The 15,187-nt window shown below is 42.2% G+C and overlaps 1 protein-coding gene across 2 annotated transcripts in view; it reads right to left on the bottom strand.

Moving 5' to 3' along the window:
• The window catches only part of LOC129846004 (probable E3 ubiquitin-protein ligase makorin-1), a 76,200-nt gene extending 63,238 nt beyond the window's left edge, over positions 1–12,962 (bottom strand). For both annotated transcript variants that reach the window (XM_055913995.1, XM_055913997.1), the window contains exons 1-2: positions 12,449–12,962; positions 11,374–11,508 (exon numbers count right to left, since the gene is read on the bottom strand). In XM_055913995.1, the coding sequence (XP_055769970.1) occupies positions 11,374–11,508; positions 12,449–12,516 (203 nt within the window). In that variant the 5' untranslated portion in view covers positions 12,517–12,962. The remainder of the gene's footprint in view (positions 1–11,373; positions 11,509–12,448) is intronic.
• Positions 12,963–15,187: the final 2,225 nt, after the last annotated feature.

The following is a 15,187-nucleotide window of genomic DNA, read 5'->3' as shown; positions in this document are numbered from 1 at the left end:
CAGATAGCTAGGTGAGACAACCACATATCACAGTCATAGTCAGTACATTCATCTACAGATAGCTAGGTGGGACAACCACATATCATAGTCAGTACATTCATCTCCAGATAGCTAGGTGGGACAACCACATATCATAGTCAGTACATTCATCTCCAGATAGCTAGGTGGGACAAACACATATCACAGTCAGTACATTCATCTCCAGATAGCTAGGTGGGACAAACACATATCACAGTCAGTACATTCATCTCCAGATAGCTAGGTGGGACAACCACCTATCACACTCAGTACATTCATCTCCAGATAGCTAGGTGGGACAACCTCATATCACAGTCACAGTCAGTACATTCATCTTCAGATAGCTAGGTGGGACAACCACATATCACAGTCAGTCAGTACATTCATCTCCAGATAGCTAGGTGGGACAACCACATATCACAGTCATAGTCAGTACATTCATCTACAGATAGCTAGGTGGGACAACCACATATCACAGTCAGTACATTCATCTCCAGATAGCTAGGTGGGACAACTACATATCACAGTCATAGTCAGTACATTCATCTACAGATAGCTAGGTGGGACAACCACATATCACAGTCATAGTCAGTACATTCATCTCCAGATAGCTAGGTGGGACAACCACATATCACAGTCATAGTCAGTACATTCATCTTCAGATAGCTAGGTGGGACAACCACATATCACAGTCATAGTCAGTACATTCATCTCCAGATAGCTAGGTGGGACAACCACATATCACAGTCATAGTCAGTACATTCATCTCCAGATAGCTAGGTGGGACAACCACATATCACAGTCATAGTCAGTACATTCATCTTCAGATAGCTAGGTGGGACAACCACATATCACAGTCATAGTCAGTACATTCATCTCCAGATAGCTAGGTGGGACAACCACATATCACAGTCATAGTCAGTACATTCATCTCCAGATAGCTAGGTGGGACAACCACATATCACAGTCATAGTCAGTACATTCATCTTCAGATAGCTAGGTGGGACAACCACATATCACAGTCATAGTCAGTACATTCATCTTCAGATAGCTAGGTGGGACAACCACATATCACAGTCAGTACATTCATCTCCAGATAGCTAGGTGGGACAACCACATATCACAGTCATAGTCAGTACATTCATCTCCAGATAGCTAGGTGGGACAACCACATATCACAGTCATAGTCAGTACATTCATCTACAGATAGCTAGGTGGGACAACCACATATCACAGTCAGTACATTCATCTACAGATAGCTAGGTGGGACAACCACATATCACAGTCAGTACATTCATCTCCAGATAGCTAGGTGGGACTACCACATATCACAGTCATAGTCAGTACATTCATCTCCAGATAGCTAGGTGGGACAACCACATATCACAGTCAGTACATTCATCTACAGATAGCTAGGTGACACAACCACATATCACAGTCATAGTCAGTACATTCATCTCCAGATAGCTAGGTGGGACAACCACATATCACAGTCATAGTCAGTACATTCATCTCCAGATAGCTAGGTGACACAACCACATATCACAGTCACAGTCAGTACATTCATCTCCAGATAGCTAGGTGGGACAACCACATATCACAGTCATAGTCAGTACATTCATCTACAGATAGCTAGGTGGGACAACCACATATCTCAGTCATAGTCAGTACATTCATCTCCAGATAGCTAGGTGGGACAACCACATATCACAGTCACATAGTCAGTACATTCATCTACAGATAGCTAGGTGACACAACCACATATCACAGTCATAGTCAGTACATTCATCTACAGATAGCTAGGTGGGACAACCACATATCTCAGTCATAGTCAGTACATTCATCTACAGATAGCTAGGTGGGACAACCACATATCACAGTCATAGTCAGTACATTCATCTTCAGATAGCTAGGTGGGACAACCACATATCACAGTCAGTACATTCATCTCCAGATAGCTAGGTGAGACAACCACATATCACAGTCATAGTCAGTACATTCATCTTCAGATAGCTAGGTGGGACAACCACATATCTCAGTCATAGTCAGTACATTCATCTTCAGATAGCTAGGTGAGACAACCACATATCACAGTCATAGTCAGGACATTCATCTCCAGATAGCTAGGTGGGACAACCACATATTACAGTCATAGTCAGTACATTCATCTCCAGATAGCTAGGTGAGACAACCACATATCTCAGTCATAGTCAGTACATTCATCTTCAGATAGCTAGGTGAGACAACCACATATCACAGTCATAGTCAGGACATTCATCTCCAGATAGCTAGGTGGGACAACCACATATTACAGTCATAGTCAGTACATTCATCTTCAGATAGCTAGGTGGGACAACCACATATCACAGTCATAGTCAGTACATTCATCTCCAGATAGCTAGGTGGGACAACCTCATATCACAGTCAGTACATTCATCTCCAGATAGCTAGGTGGGACAACCTCATATCACAGTCACAGTCAGTACATTCATCTTCAGATAGCTAGGTGGGACAACCACATATCAAAGTCATAGTCAGTACATTCATCTCCAGATAGCTAGGTGGGACAACCACATATCACAGTCATAGTCAGTACATTCATATCCAGATAGCTAGGTGGGACAACCACATATCATAGTCAGTACATTCATCTCCAGATAGCTAGGTGGGACAACTACATATCACAGTCATAGTCAGTACATTCATCTACAGATAGCTAGGTGGGACAACCACATCTCAGTCATAGTCAGTACATTCATCTCCAGATAGCTAGGTGGGACAACCACATATCACAGTCATAGTCAGTACATTCATCTTCAGATAGCTAGGTGGGACAACCACATATCACAGTCAGTACATTCATCTACAGATAGCTAGGTGGGACAACCACATATCACAGTCATAGTCAGTACATTCATCTCCAGATAACTAGGTGGGACAACCACATATCACAGTCATAGTCAGTACATTCATCTTCAGATAGCTAGGTGGGACAACCACATATCACAGTCAGTACATTCATCTACAGATAGCTAGGTGAGACAACCACATATCTCAGTCATAGTCAGTACATTCATCTTCAGATAGCTAGGTGAGACAACCACATATCACAGTCATAGTCAGTACATTCATCTCCAGATAGCTAGGTGGGACAACCACATATTACAGTCATAGTCAGTACATTCATCTTCAGATAGCTAGGTGGGACAACCACATATTACAGTCATAGTCAGTACATTCATCTTCAGATAGCTAGGTGGGACAACCACATATCACAGTCATAGTCAGTACATTCATCTACAGATAGCTAGGTGGGACAACCACATATCACAGTCATAGTCAGTACATTCATCTTCAGATAGCTAGGTGGGACAACCACATATCACATTCAGTACATTCATCTTCAGATAGCTAGGTGGGACAACCACATATCACATTCAGTACATTCATCTCCAGATAGCTAGGTGGGACAACCACATATCACAGTCAGTACATTCATCTCCAGATAGCTAGGTGGGACAACCACATATCACAGTCATAGTCAGTACATTCATCTCCAGATAGCTAGGTGGGACAACCACATATCACAGTCGTAGTCAGTACATTCATCTTCAGATAGCTAGGTGAGACAACCACATCTCACAGTCATAGTCAGTACATTCATCTTCAGATAGCTGTGTGGGACAACCACATATCACAGTCATAGTCAGTACATTCATCTCCAGATAGCTAGGTGGGACAACCACGAGAAGAGGAGAGAGTAGTGGTTAGAGAGAGAGGGCGAAGAATGCGACGTTGCATGACCATATGGGTTGGGATTGAATGGGTAGTGGCTGGAGGAGAGATGGAGACAAAAGGAGACAAAGTAGTGATCAGACATATGGGGGGGGGGGGGGGGGGTGCAGTGAGATCAGTAGGCGATCACCCTCTAGTGAAGATGAAGTCAAGCATATTGTCCGGCCTTGTGAGTGGGAGGTGACTGGTAAAGGGTGACGTCAAAGAGGAAAGGACTGGAAAGAAAGAGGGGGGAGAGAAATGAAGTCAGCTGTCGGGAGGTTGAAGTTGCCAAGTACGATGAGTGGTGAGCCGTCGTTGGGAAATGAGCTCATTAAGATGTCAAGCTCATTGAGGAACTCTCCAAGAGCACCAGAGAGGTATCCTACGAAGCAGGTTTTAGGAGTTTAGGGAGGTAACTCAGTTCAACTCGTGATAACCTGTCATACGGAAGTGGCTGTACTTTTAGCCAAGTACGTTTCCATGGCATCAAATTCTTCAGAAATAACCTGCTCTGGGGCAGGTTAAAATATATATCATCACACGTTTAGTAATGACAGAACGCATTTTAAAACGTCATGCAATGTAACACTTTTTGCATGTCTTCATATCGAACGGTGAAGGAAAATAAGAGCTTTGTATTTTATTAGGATCCCCATTAGCTGTTGCAAAAGCAGCAGCTACTCTTCCTGGGCTCCACATGAAACGTGATACAGATCATCATTAGACAAGAACAGCTCAAGGACAGAACTACATAAACATTTTTTTAAAAAGGCACACGTAGCCTAGATATCAATGCATACACACAAACTATCTAGGTCAAATAGGGGAGAGGCGTTGTGCTGCAAGGTGTTGCTTTATCCGTTTTTTAAACCAGATTTGCTGTTTATTTGAGCAATATGAGATGGAAGGAAGTTACATGCAATAAGGGCTCTATATAACACTGCACGTTTCCTTGAATTTGTTCTGGATTTGGGGACTGTGAAAAGACCCCTGGTGGCATAAGTGTATGTGTCAGAGCTGTGTGCAAGTTGACTATGCAAACTATTTGGGATTTTCAACAAATGAATGTTACTTATTAAAATAAGAAGTGATGTCATCAGTCTCTCCTCAACTCTTAGCCAAGAGAGATGGGCATCGTATTTAAAATCAGCCCTCTGTTTACAATGAAGAGCAAAACGTGCCACTCTGTTCTGAGCCAGCTGCAGCTTAACTAGGTGTTACCTTGCAGCACTGGACCACACGACTGGACAATAACCAAGATTAGACAAAACTAGAGCTTTTATTTCATTATGCTTTTATTTCATTATAAGTTTTCTTTTGCATGAATTGTTCACTGTTTGTCGAGGGACATTTCCTGCCTAAATTTCCCCACTTTTCCAATTAAAAAAATAATTAAAATAATTGGTAACATCAAATGGTTTTGTGATGAATTAAGCCATCTGATTGGATGAAAGATGGAGTTTAATTGGTCATTCTGCTCATCATTTCATTTAAAGTAGTTCTAAGTGTTTTCCCATCATTCTTTATGTCATTGATCTTGGCTTCATAACACCGTTTCTTCTTCTTTGTGTTGAGTTTAGTCACATCATTTCTCAATGTGCAGGAAGTCAGCCAGTCAGATGTGTAGCCAGACTTATTAGCCACTTCCTTTAGCCCCATCTCTTTCAACCATACAGTTTTCAGTTCCTCATCAATCCATGGAGATTTAACAGTTCTAACAGTCAGTTTCTAATCTATATTTGCTTCATGGGACACCCCTTTGGTAGGTGATAGATAATGTTAAGCTTGAGTGGACAAGTGACTGACTGCATGGAATTTAAATGAGGAGATGGACAGGTGAGAGAGAGAGCGAAGAAAAAAATCTCCACTTCGGAGAAAGGAGTAGTCCACCACCGCGACATCCAGAAGCTCTCAGACTACGAGAGAAAACGTAGATGAAGAAACAGCAGCTGGGAGGCGCAGTGTTCTCTGGGTAATCCATGTCTCCATCGGGGCAATATAGGCTGATATGACGGCAGATGTTGTCCCATTGCTAGGGCCCTTAATGACCTCTAGCCTGGTTGATCCCCGGTATGGGTGCGTGTAAGCAACGTGAACAACATGTTGACATTAGGAAATCGCTGTGGCGTTTCGTGGCGTTGCGTTCTTAGGTGTCGGATGATTCTCTGGAAAAGCATTCCACTATTATAGCCTTCTGTTTTCAGAAGCAAAGCTGACTAACCAGTCACTGACTGCACTAAACATACTGTATCCTACTGCTGTCTCAGTCAATACTAAACCTACTGTATCCTACTGCTGTCTCAGTCAACACTAAACATACTGTATCCTACTGCTGTCTCAGTCAATACTAAAAACATACTGTATCCTACTGCTGTCTCAGTCAATACTAAACACACACTGTATCCTACTGCTGTCTCAGTCAAAACTAAACACACTGTATCCTACTGCTGTCTCAGTCAAAACTAAACATACTGTATCCTACTGCTGTCTCAGTCAATACTAAACATACTGTATCCTACTGCTGTCTCCGTCAATACTAAACATACTGTATCCTACTGCTGTCTCAGTCAAAACTAAACACACTGTATCCTACTGCTGTCTCAGTCAAAACTAAACATACTGTATCCTACTGCTGTCTCAGTCAATACTAAACATACTGTATCCTACTGCTGTCTCCGTCAATACTAAACATACTGTATCCTACTGCTGTCTCAGTCAATACTAAACATACTGTATCCTACTGCTGTCTCCGTCAATACTAAACATACTGTATCCTACTGCTGTCTCCGTCAATACTAAAAACATACTGTATCCTACTGCTGTCTCCGTCAATACTATAAACATACTGTATCCTACTGCTGTCTCCGTCAATACTAAACATACTGTATCCTACTGCTGTCTCAGTCAATACTAAACCTACTGTATCCTACTGCTGTCTGTCAATACTAAACATACTGTATCCTACTGCTGTCTCAGTCAATACTAAACATACTGTATCCTACTGCTGTCTCCGTCAATACTAAACATACTGTATCCTACTGCTGTCTCCGTCAAAACTAACCCTACTGTATCCTACTGCTGTCTCAATCAAAACGAAACCTACTGTATCCTACTGCTGTCTCAATCAAAACGAAACATACTGTATCCTACTGCTGTCTCCGTCAATACTAAAAACATACTGTATCCTACTGCTGTCTCTGTCAATACTAAACATACTGTATTCTGCAGCCAATGGCCTGCATCTAAGATGTAAACACAGCCTTTGATGAGCCGTCAGTGTGTTAACTAAAGTTAGCTCCCAACGACTGAAATAAGATATCTGTTTGAGTGCAGTTGAAATATGCAGAATGCTACACGAATGGTCTTTATCATTCTTGGCATCCGATCGCAAGGCGCTACAGAGGGTAGTGCGTACGGCCCAGTACATCACTGGTGCAGGGCTCCCTGCCATCCAGGGCCACGATACCAGGAGATGTCAGAGGAAGGTCCTAAAAGTTGTCAAAGACTCAGCCACCCAAATCGGTACCGATACAGCAAGTTTTGAAACAGGACCCTGAACAGCTTCTACCCCCAAGCCATAAGACTGATAAATAGTTAGTTTAAGATGCACTATGCAGACATTGCGCAGTCACTTCCTGGTTACAAAAATTCTAATAATTCACTTAATTTCAGTTTGTGACAAAACAAGCAAACATAGTGTAGAGAATCGTTGTACCAACTGAAATATATTTTCCATTATCAAATATATATTTTTCAGCTATTCGAAGCTAGTGTACAAAACCGAAAGCGGAAAAAAAAATTAAACGGGAAGCATAGAAATATCGCACATAGAACAGCTCTACCACTTTAGAGTCGCTTCCAATGAGAATGACAGATCTATAACACACATTTCTATGTGAATTTGGGTTGGGTCGCCCAAAAGGTGACTTATTGCAGCTTTAAATATTTAACCAAGTAGCCGGACGATCTGCACTGACCATGTTCGCACAACCCCCCCCCCACACTCACTCAAATACACTGCTGCTACTGTTTATTATCCATCCTGTTCAGTCACTTTACCCCTACCTATATGTACATATCTACCTCAATTACATCGTACCCCTGCACATCGACTCTGTACTGTTACCCCTTGTGTGTATATAGTCAAGTTATCATTACCCATTGACTCTGTACTGTTACCCCTTGTGTGTATATAGTCAAGTTATCATTACCCATTGACTCTGTACTGTTACCCCCCCGTGTATATAGTCAAGTTATCATTACCCATTGACTCTGTACTGTTACCCTGTGTGTATATAGTCAAGTTATCATTACCCATTGACTATGTACTGTTACCCTGTGTGTATATAGTCAAGTTATCATTACCCATTGACTCTGTACTGTTACCCTGTGTGTATATCGTCAAGTTATCATTACCCATTGACTCTGTACTGTTACCCTGTGTGTATATCGTCAAGTTATCATTACCCATTGACTATGTACTGTTACCCTGTGTGTATATCGTCAAGTTATCATTACCCATTGACTCTGTACTGTTACCCCTTGTGTGTATATCGTCAAGTTATCATTACCCATTGACTCTGTACTGTTACCCTGTGTGTATATCGTCAAGTTATCATTACCCATTGACTCTGTACTGTTACCCTGTGTGTATATCGTCAAGTTATCATTACCCATTGACTATGTACTGTTACCCTGTGTGTATATCGTCAAGTTATCATTACCCATTGACTATGTACTGTTACCCTGTGTGTATATCGTCAAGTTATCATTACCCATTGACTCTGTACTGTTACCCTGTGTGTATATCGTCAAGTTATCATTACCCATTGACTATGTACTGTTACCCTGTGTGTATATCGTCAAGTTATCATTACCCATTGACTCTGTACTGTTACCCCTTGTGTGTATATCGTCAAGTTATCATTACCCATTGACTCTGTACTGTTACCCTGTGTGTATATCGTCAAGTTATCATTACCCATTGACTCTGTACTGTTACCCTGTGTGTATATCGTCAAGTTATCATTACCCATTGACTATGTACTGTTACCCTGTGTGTATATCGTCAAGTTATCATTACCCATTGACTATGTACTGTTACCCTGTGTGTATATCGTCAAGTTATCATTACCCATTGACTCTGTACTGTTACCCCTTGTGTGTATATCGTCAAGTTATCATTACCCATTGACTCTGTACTGTTACCCTGTGTGTATATCGTCAAGTTATCATTACCCATTGACTATGTACTGTTACCCTGTGTGTATATCGTCAAGTTATCATTACCCATTGACTCTGTACTGTTACCCCTTGTGTGTATATCGTCAAGTTATCATTACCCATTGACTCTGTACTGTTACCCTGTGTGTATATCGTCAAGTTATCATTACCCATTGACTCTGTACTGTTACCCTGTGTGTATATCGTCAAGTTATCATTACCCATTGACTATGTACTGTTACCCTGTGTGTATATCGTCAAGTTATCATTACCCATTGACTCTGTACTGTTACCCCTTGTGTGTATATCGTCAAGTTATCATTACCCATTGACTCTGTACTGTTACCCTGTGTGTATATCGTCAAGTTATCATTACCCATTGACTCTGTACTGTTACCCTGTGTGTATATCGTCAAGTTATCATTACCCATTGACTATGTACTGTTACCACCCCCCCCCCTGTGTATATAGTCAAGTTATCATTACCCATCGACTCTGTACTGTTACCCCATTGCTGCAATCTAAGTTGGGAGCCATTTTACAGCTTGCATAAATGGCATCACATTCCTATAACTAAATAGATTACAAATAATAAAAAAAATATTTACCTGATAGCAGTTTGTCAGACGGTGGTCTCGCGAGCGGTCTCCAGCTGTACTACCTTAAGTACGGATTACGTGATTGGCAGACGTAGTACCATGGATAGTACACAAGTTCTGATTGGTTTACAGTTTAGTACTCCGCGGCGTTTGCCTGTCCAGCTAGCGAACTTGAGAACTTTGAAATAAATTTGCAAGAATTGACTTTGGTAAACAGAAATGTGTTCAGAATAAGTATACACAAAATGTAAAAACAAGCTCCTCCCTCCACAGTAGTGCTGAGTGGTTAACCAACATAACATGTATTTTTTTTTTTTTTACTAATTGACCGACATTGATTCAATTACTTGAATTCCATTTCGTTCTGGTGTTTGTGAGCCCAACAGTTTCTCTAGAGAGAAATCAAATAATTTGAGAGAAATCTGAGAAATCATTTTCGGAATTATGTAGGATGCTGGAAGTGGTAGTTTCCATTAGCAAATATTCAACCTAGTTCAGCGCAGAAACACGGTAATGACCTACAATGACCATAATTCATTGCGAATTTTTTTTTTTCCTGGCTCAAAAAGTGATCAGAGAAGAAGAGGCGAAGCGAGAGGTTTTACTCTTGGCAAAAATAAGCACAATGACTTTCTATGGGCTTATTTTGGACCTAAGCTTGTCACCTGCCTTCCTGCCTTTGGGACAATGACTGCCATTGTTAGGGTCGGAGACATGAGCATCTCATCATTGCTTACAGATCTTTGGACGGATACACTTTTTACACCTGCTACGTTGGGTGAGATACACTCAGACCACATGAGAGAGAAACTTACACAACGACAAGAGAGACAGAGACAGTTTGTGAAAGTATACCTCATCTACTATGAAGAAGTAGTAAAATGATTGTCAGACAGCTCTGCAGCTATACATAGGCAGGCTAGCTAAATAGGATGACTGAAGACAGTACAGTATGGGCAGGACATGAAGTTAGAAGGCCTGGCTGGCTGCTACTGCCTGAACAGAGATGAGATGATTAGGCTACTTTAAGGAATGAAAAATTAGTCACCAAATTAAACCCAAGTAATATACAAATTTTTAATATTTATAATTTCATTGTTGTCTACCCAATGTGGAACTTAGAGACAATGGACTGTTTTTAATGTTTTGGCAATTGAATGTTCACTATTTTGGGCTTTGGAATTTCCATTAAAAAGCTCTAAAGTAATTGTAACGCCATTATTTCATACTGTATTTAATGTAAATATCTGAACCGACCTCAAATAGCACCAAATCGCTCAGCACGACTTGGCAGAGTTCTATTATCTCACAAACTAAAGCAGATAGCTTGCTATGCCCACCACCTACAAGGCAGCTCGCTATGGCCCACCACCTACAAGGCAGCTCGCTATGGCCCACCACCTACAAGGCAGCTCGCTATGGCCCACCACCTACAAGGCAGCTCGCTATGGCCCACCACCTACAAGGCAGCTCGCTATGGCCCACCACCTACAAGGCAGCTCGCTACGGCCCACCACCTACAAGGCAGCTTGCCATGGCCCACCACCTACAAGGCAGCCTGCCATGGCCCACCACCTACAAGGCAGCCTGCCATGGCCCACCACCTACAAGGCAGCTTGCTATGGCCCACCACCTACAAGGCAGCTTGCTATGGCCCACCACCTACAAGGCAGCTTGCTATGGCCCACCACCTACAAGGCAGCTCGCTACGGCCCACCACCTACAAAGCACATATTAAACATTAAATAAACTTTACCTGCACCGGTCGCCAAACACACAGTTTCCTTTCTGAAAGAACTTGCAAATCATAGCTGCGGCTGGTTGGCTGGTGTTGAGATCATGGGAATATCGACAGTTGATGCCTTCTTTGCAAAGCCCGTGCATGAAATACCTGCGAATAACCAAAAGACAAAAGTCACACAGATGATTTGAAATCTGCTCTGTTGAAATACCTGCGAAATGGAAAGACAAAATGAAAATGTCTGCTAAAGTTATTACACGTCGATTACAGCGGTGTTCAAACAAACAGCCTGAATTTAGCTTTTGAACCAAACAATGACGCCCGTTGTTAAACGTTAACGTTACTGTGGGAACATGAAGGCTAGCAACAATGCTTCCTGTTAGCAACATTTTATTTTCTATCACTTGCGACAAATAGGACCTAATGATAAAAATATTGCTTTGACTCAATACTCCATTGGTGAAGCTACAACTAATATCCAGCGGAATTCAAAAGACAAGTGTATAGCTAGTAAACAATGTAGCAATATTACAAAACTGGCATTGACGTTTATGACCCATTTCAGAGTGTAATTAACTAGCTAACATTAGCTAACAAAGTAAACACTCACTGGTTTATATATTTCTAGCTAGTTAGCTGGTTGTCTCTACCGCATTTAAGCTTTGGTCGAGGAACGAGAGCTCTGCGAAATGTCCAACCATATTACAACCCCCCACGGAATCATTTCAGTGTTTAGCTGATGAATATTACACAACCATATTTAACAATTTTATGATTTTAATTCTATGAATTCAGTGTCTGTTTGCCGCTGGTTCTCCATGCGTTTTCCTTTTGTGTTGCCATTGCGGATGTTACGGTCTTTACTTTGAATCGTCTGGGAAATAGGTCTCTAGCTAATGGCTCAACTGCAGGACGAATCCGTTTACCATCCGCTGCCTGTATCACAACAAACACAGCTGGGCTTGCTACCGGAGCACAAAAGACGGCGTTGTAAGTCGCTTAACAAACGGCCAAACCCCGGCGTTTTGGTTACAACCCATGGACAGCATCAACATAGTTGTGCTAAATTGATCCCCGGGTCTTGTCCTACCTGCAGGTGACGTGTTTGGTCCAGGCTCCTGTTATTGCTGGAGCCGCTGAAGCTGCTGCCTCCGCCATTGCTGTTATGTTGAGGTGGAAGCCCAGTACCCGGATCTTCCGGCAAGTCGAGCTCCGAATCGGGAATCTTCGGAAAATCGACGCTGCTGCTGTTTCTCTGCATGTGACCTGTAATGAAGCCCATGCACCGACCTACCGCCAGAGGGCACGCTAGAGCAGCAGGATATTTCAGGCAAATCAATAAAATATTCTGAACACAGATAGAACAATGAGCCAGATATTTTACCGGATGTGAAGCATCCGGTTGGGTCAAATATGGTGATGAGAGGAAGCCCAGTGGACGGCAGTGGAGAAGATCGAGGGCGATTAATTTTGGCCGAGATAATGCACATTTTCTCATCTATGAATAATTTTTTTATCTCAATACAGTTTTCTGTTCCCAAAACTAGAATTTGTTACGAACAGAGTGGACACATTTTTGTTGATTTTACCCTTTGCCAAAGTTGTACATTTTGTTGTTGTTTAGGAGCGTAGGCGTCCCCTAACGGAAATATGCAAATAATGTTAGAATGCACCAATAGGATAGAGCTAGCTTGGATCTGCTCCCTGCTTGCTTGTTCCGCCCACTATGACTAATTTGTTCCCATCGGAAAGGAATGGCTGTAAAAATCTTTGATTCACATTATGAGGTCATAATAAGCTGACAGAACAGATATGCTGTTATGCAAATGCGACATCACATCCTGAGGTGTGCAGCGGTCTAAGGCACTGCATCGCAGTGCTAGAGGCGTCACTACAGACCTTGGTTCGAACCCGGGCCTTATCACAACCGGCTGTGATCGTCCCATAGGGTGACGTCAATTGGCTTAGCGTCGTCCGGGTAAGTGGAGGGTTTGGCCGGGGTAAGTGGAGGGTTTGACCGGGGTAAGTGGAGGGTTTGGCCGGGGTAAGTGGAGGGTTTGACCGGGGTAAGTGGAGGGTTTGGCCGGGGTAAGTGGAGGGTTTGGCCGGGGTAAGTGGAGGGTTTGGCCGGGGTAGGCCGTCATTGTAAATAAGAATTTGTTCTTAACCAACTTGTCTAGTTAAATAAAATGTAAATGTTTGTTTTTTTACATCGATTGCTTAATCACCCTTTCATATCAGAATTTATACAAAGTAATTTAAGAAGTAGACAATTCATTATGATGTAGTTGTAACACTATGTGTTCAGAGAACTTAATGGAGCTCAACTCAACTACTCTGAATGAAAGAACAGGAACAAAAGCAGAGATTCTTAGCTACAGATTCCAACACCAGACAATGTGAGTTAACCACGTTTCTTTGGTATCAAATATTTGTTTTTCTCCATGAAGTAATGGAACAATGTGTACGTCCTCTTGTCTATTTCAAGTCTTCTCTCATTGGTTGAGACAGGTGGGTTTCCACCCCAAAGTGTCGCATGTCATAATGACAGACAACTGTATCGAAAATTTACCCAAAACCTTTTTTTTTTGCTAACTCACATTTGACCTGGTGTTACAATCTGTAGACAGTATTCCCGCTGGGTCGGTCTAGACATCCTAAACTGGAAATCCTATTGACTTACTCCCAAAGGAGTTATTGATTTTCACAGGTCTGTGTGTGGCGCTTCTGGGAGGCAGATCATTCACTTTCCATCACTTCCCAATCCTCTGCTATGTCAATGTTTCAACCCCTGTGAACTTCATAGTATGTAGTAAATCAAATCAAAGTTTATGGGTCACGTACGCTGATTTGCAGATGTTATCGCAGGTGAAATGCAGCAGTGCAGTAATATCTAGCAACACGATAACAATACACACATCATCCAAAAGTTAATGAGCTGTCAAGAGTCCTGAATAGAAATATGTATGCACAGTGCATTCGGAAAGTATTCAGACCCCTTCCCTTTTTCCACATTTTGTTAAATTCCAGCCTTATTCCAAAATGGATGAAATAAAACATTTTCCTCATCAATCTACACACAATACCCCATAATGACATCACAATACCCCATAATGACATCACAATACCCCAAAATGACATCACAATAGCCAATAATGTTTTTTAGAAATTTTTGCAAATGAATGAAAAATAAAAACAGTGGTCCTCCCGAGTGGCACAGCAGTCTAAGGCACTACAGCCTGGGGTTTGATCCCAGGCGCCTGCAAGCTGACTTCGGCCGTCAGACTTTCGACACATTGGTGCAGCTGGCTTCCGGGTTAAACGGGCGGGTGTTAAGAAGCGCGGCTTGGCGGGTCATGTTTCCAGGGCGCATGACTCGACCTTCGCCTCTCCCAAGCCCGTTGGGGATTTGCAGCGATGACACAAGATCGAAAATTGGGGAGAAAAAGGTGGTAGAATACAAAAAATATATACCTTATTTACATAAGTATTCAGACCCTTTGCTATGAGACTCGAAATTGAACTAATTTGCATCTTGTTTCCATTGATCATCTTTGAGATGTTTCTCCACCTGTAAAAAATGTAATTGATTGGACATGATTTGGAAAGGCACACACCTGTCTATATAAGGTCCCACAGTTGACAGTGCATGTCAGTGCAAAAACCAAGCAATGAGGTCAAAGGAATTGCTCGTAGAGCTCCGAGACAGGATTGTGTCGAGGCACAGATCTGGGGAAGGGTACCAAAAAATGTCTGCAGCATTGAAGGTCCCCAAGAACACAGTGGCCTCCATCATTCTTAAATGGAAGAAGTTTGGATCCAACAAGAC

Source organism: Salvelinus fontinalis, unplaced genomic scaffold (genome assembly GCF_029448725.1).
Source record: "Salvelinus fontinalis isolate EN_2023a unplaced genomic scaffold, ASM2944872v1 scaffold_0425, whole genome shotgun sequence".
Taxonomy (NCBI): domain Eukaryota; kingdom Metazoa; phylum Chordata; class Actinopteri; order Salmoniformes; family Salmonidae; genus Salvelinus; species Salvelinus fontinalis.
The sequence above is the reverse complement of the archived record's forward strand: the minus strand, read 5'-3'. Positions and strand labels throughout refer to the sequence as shown.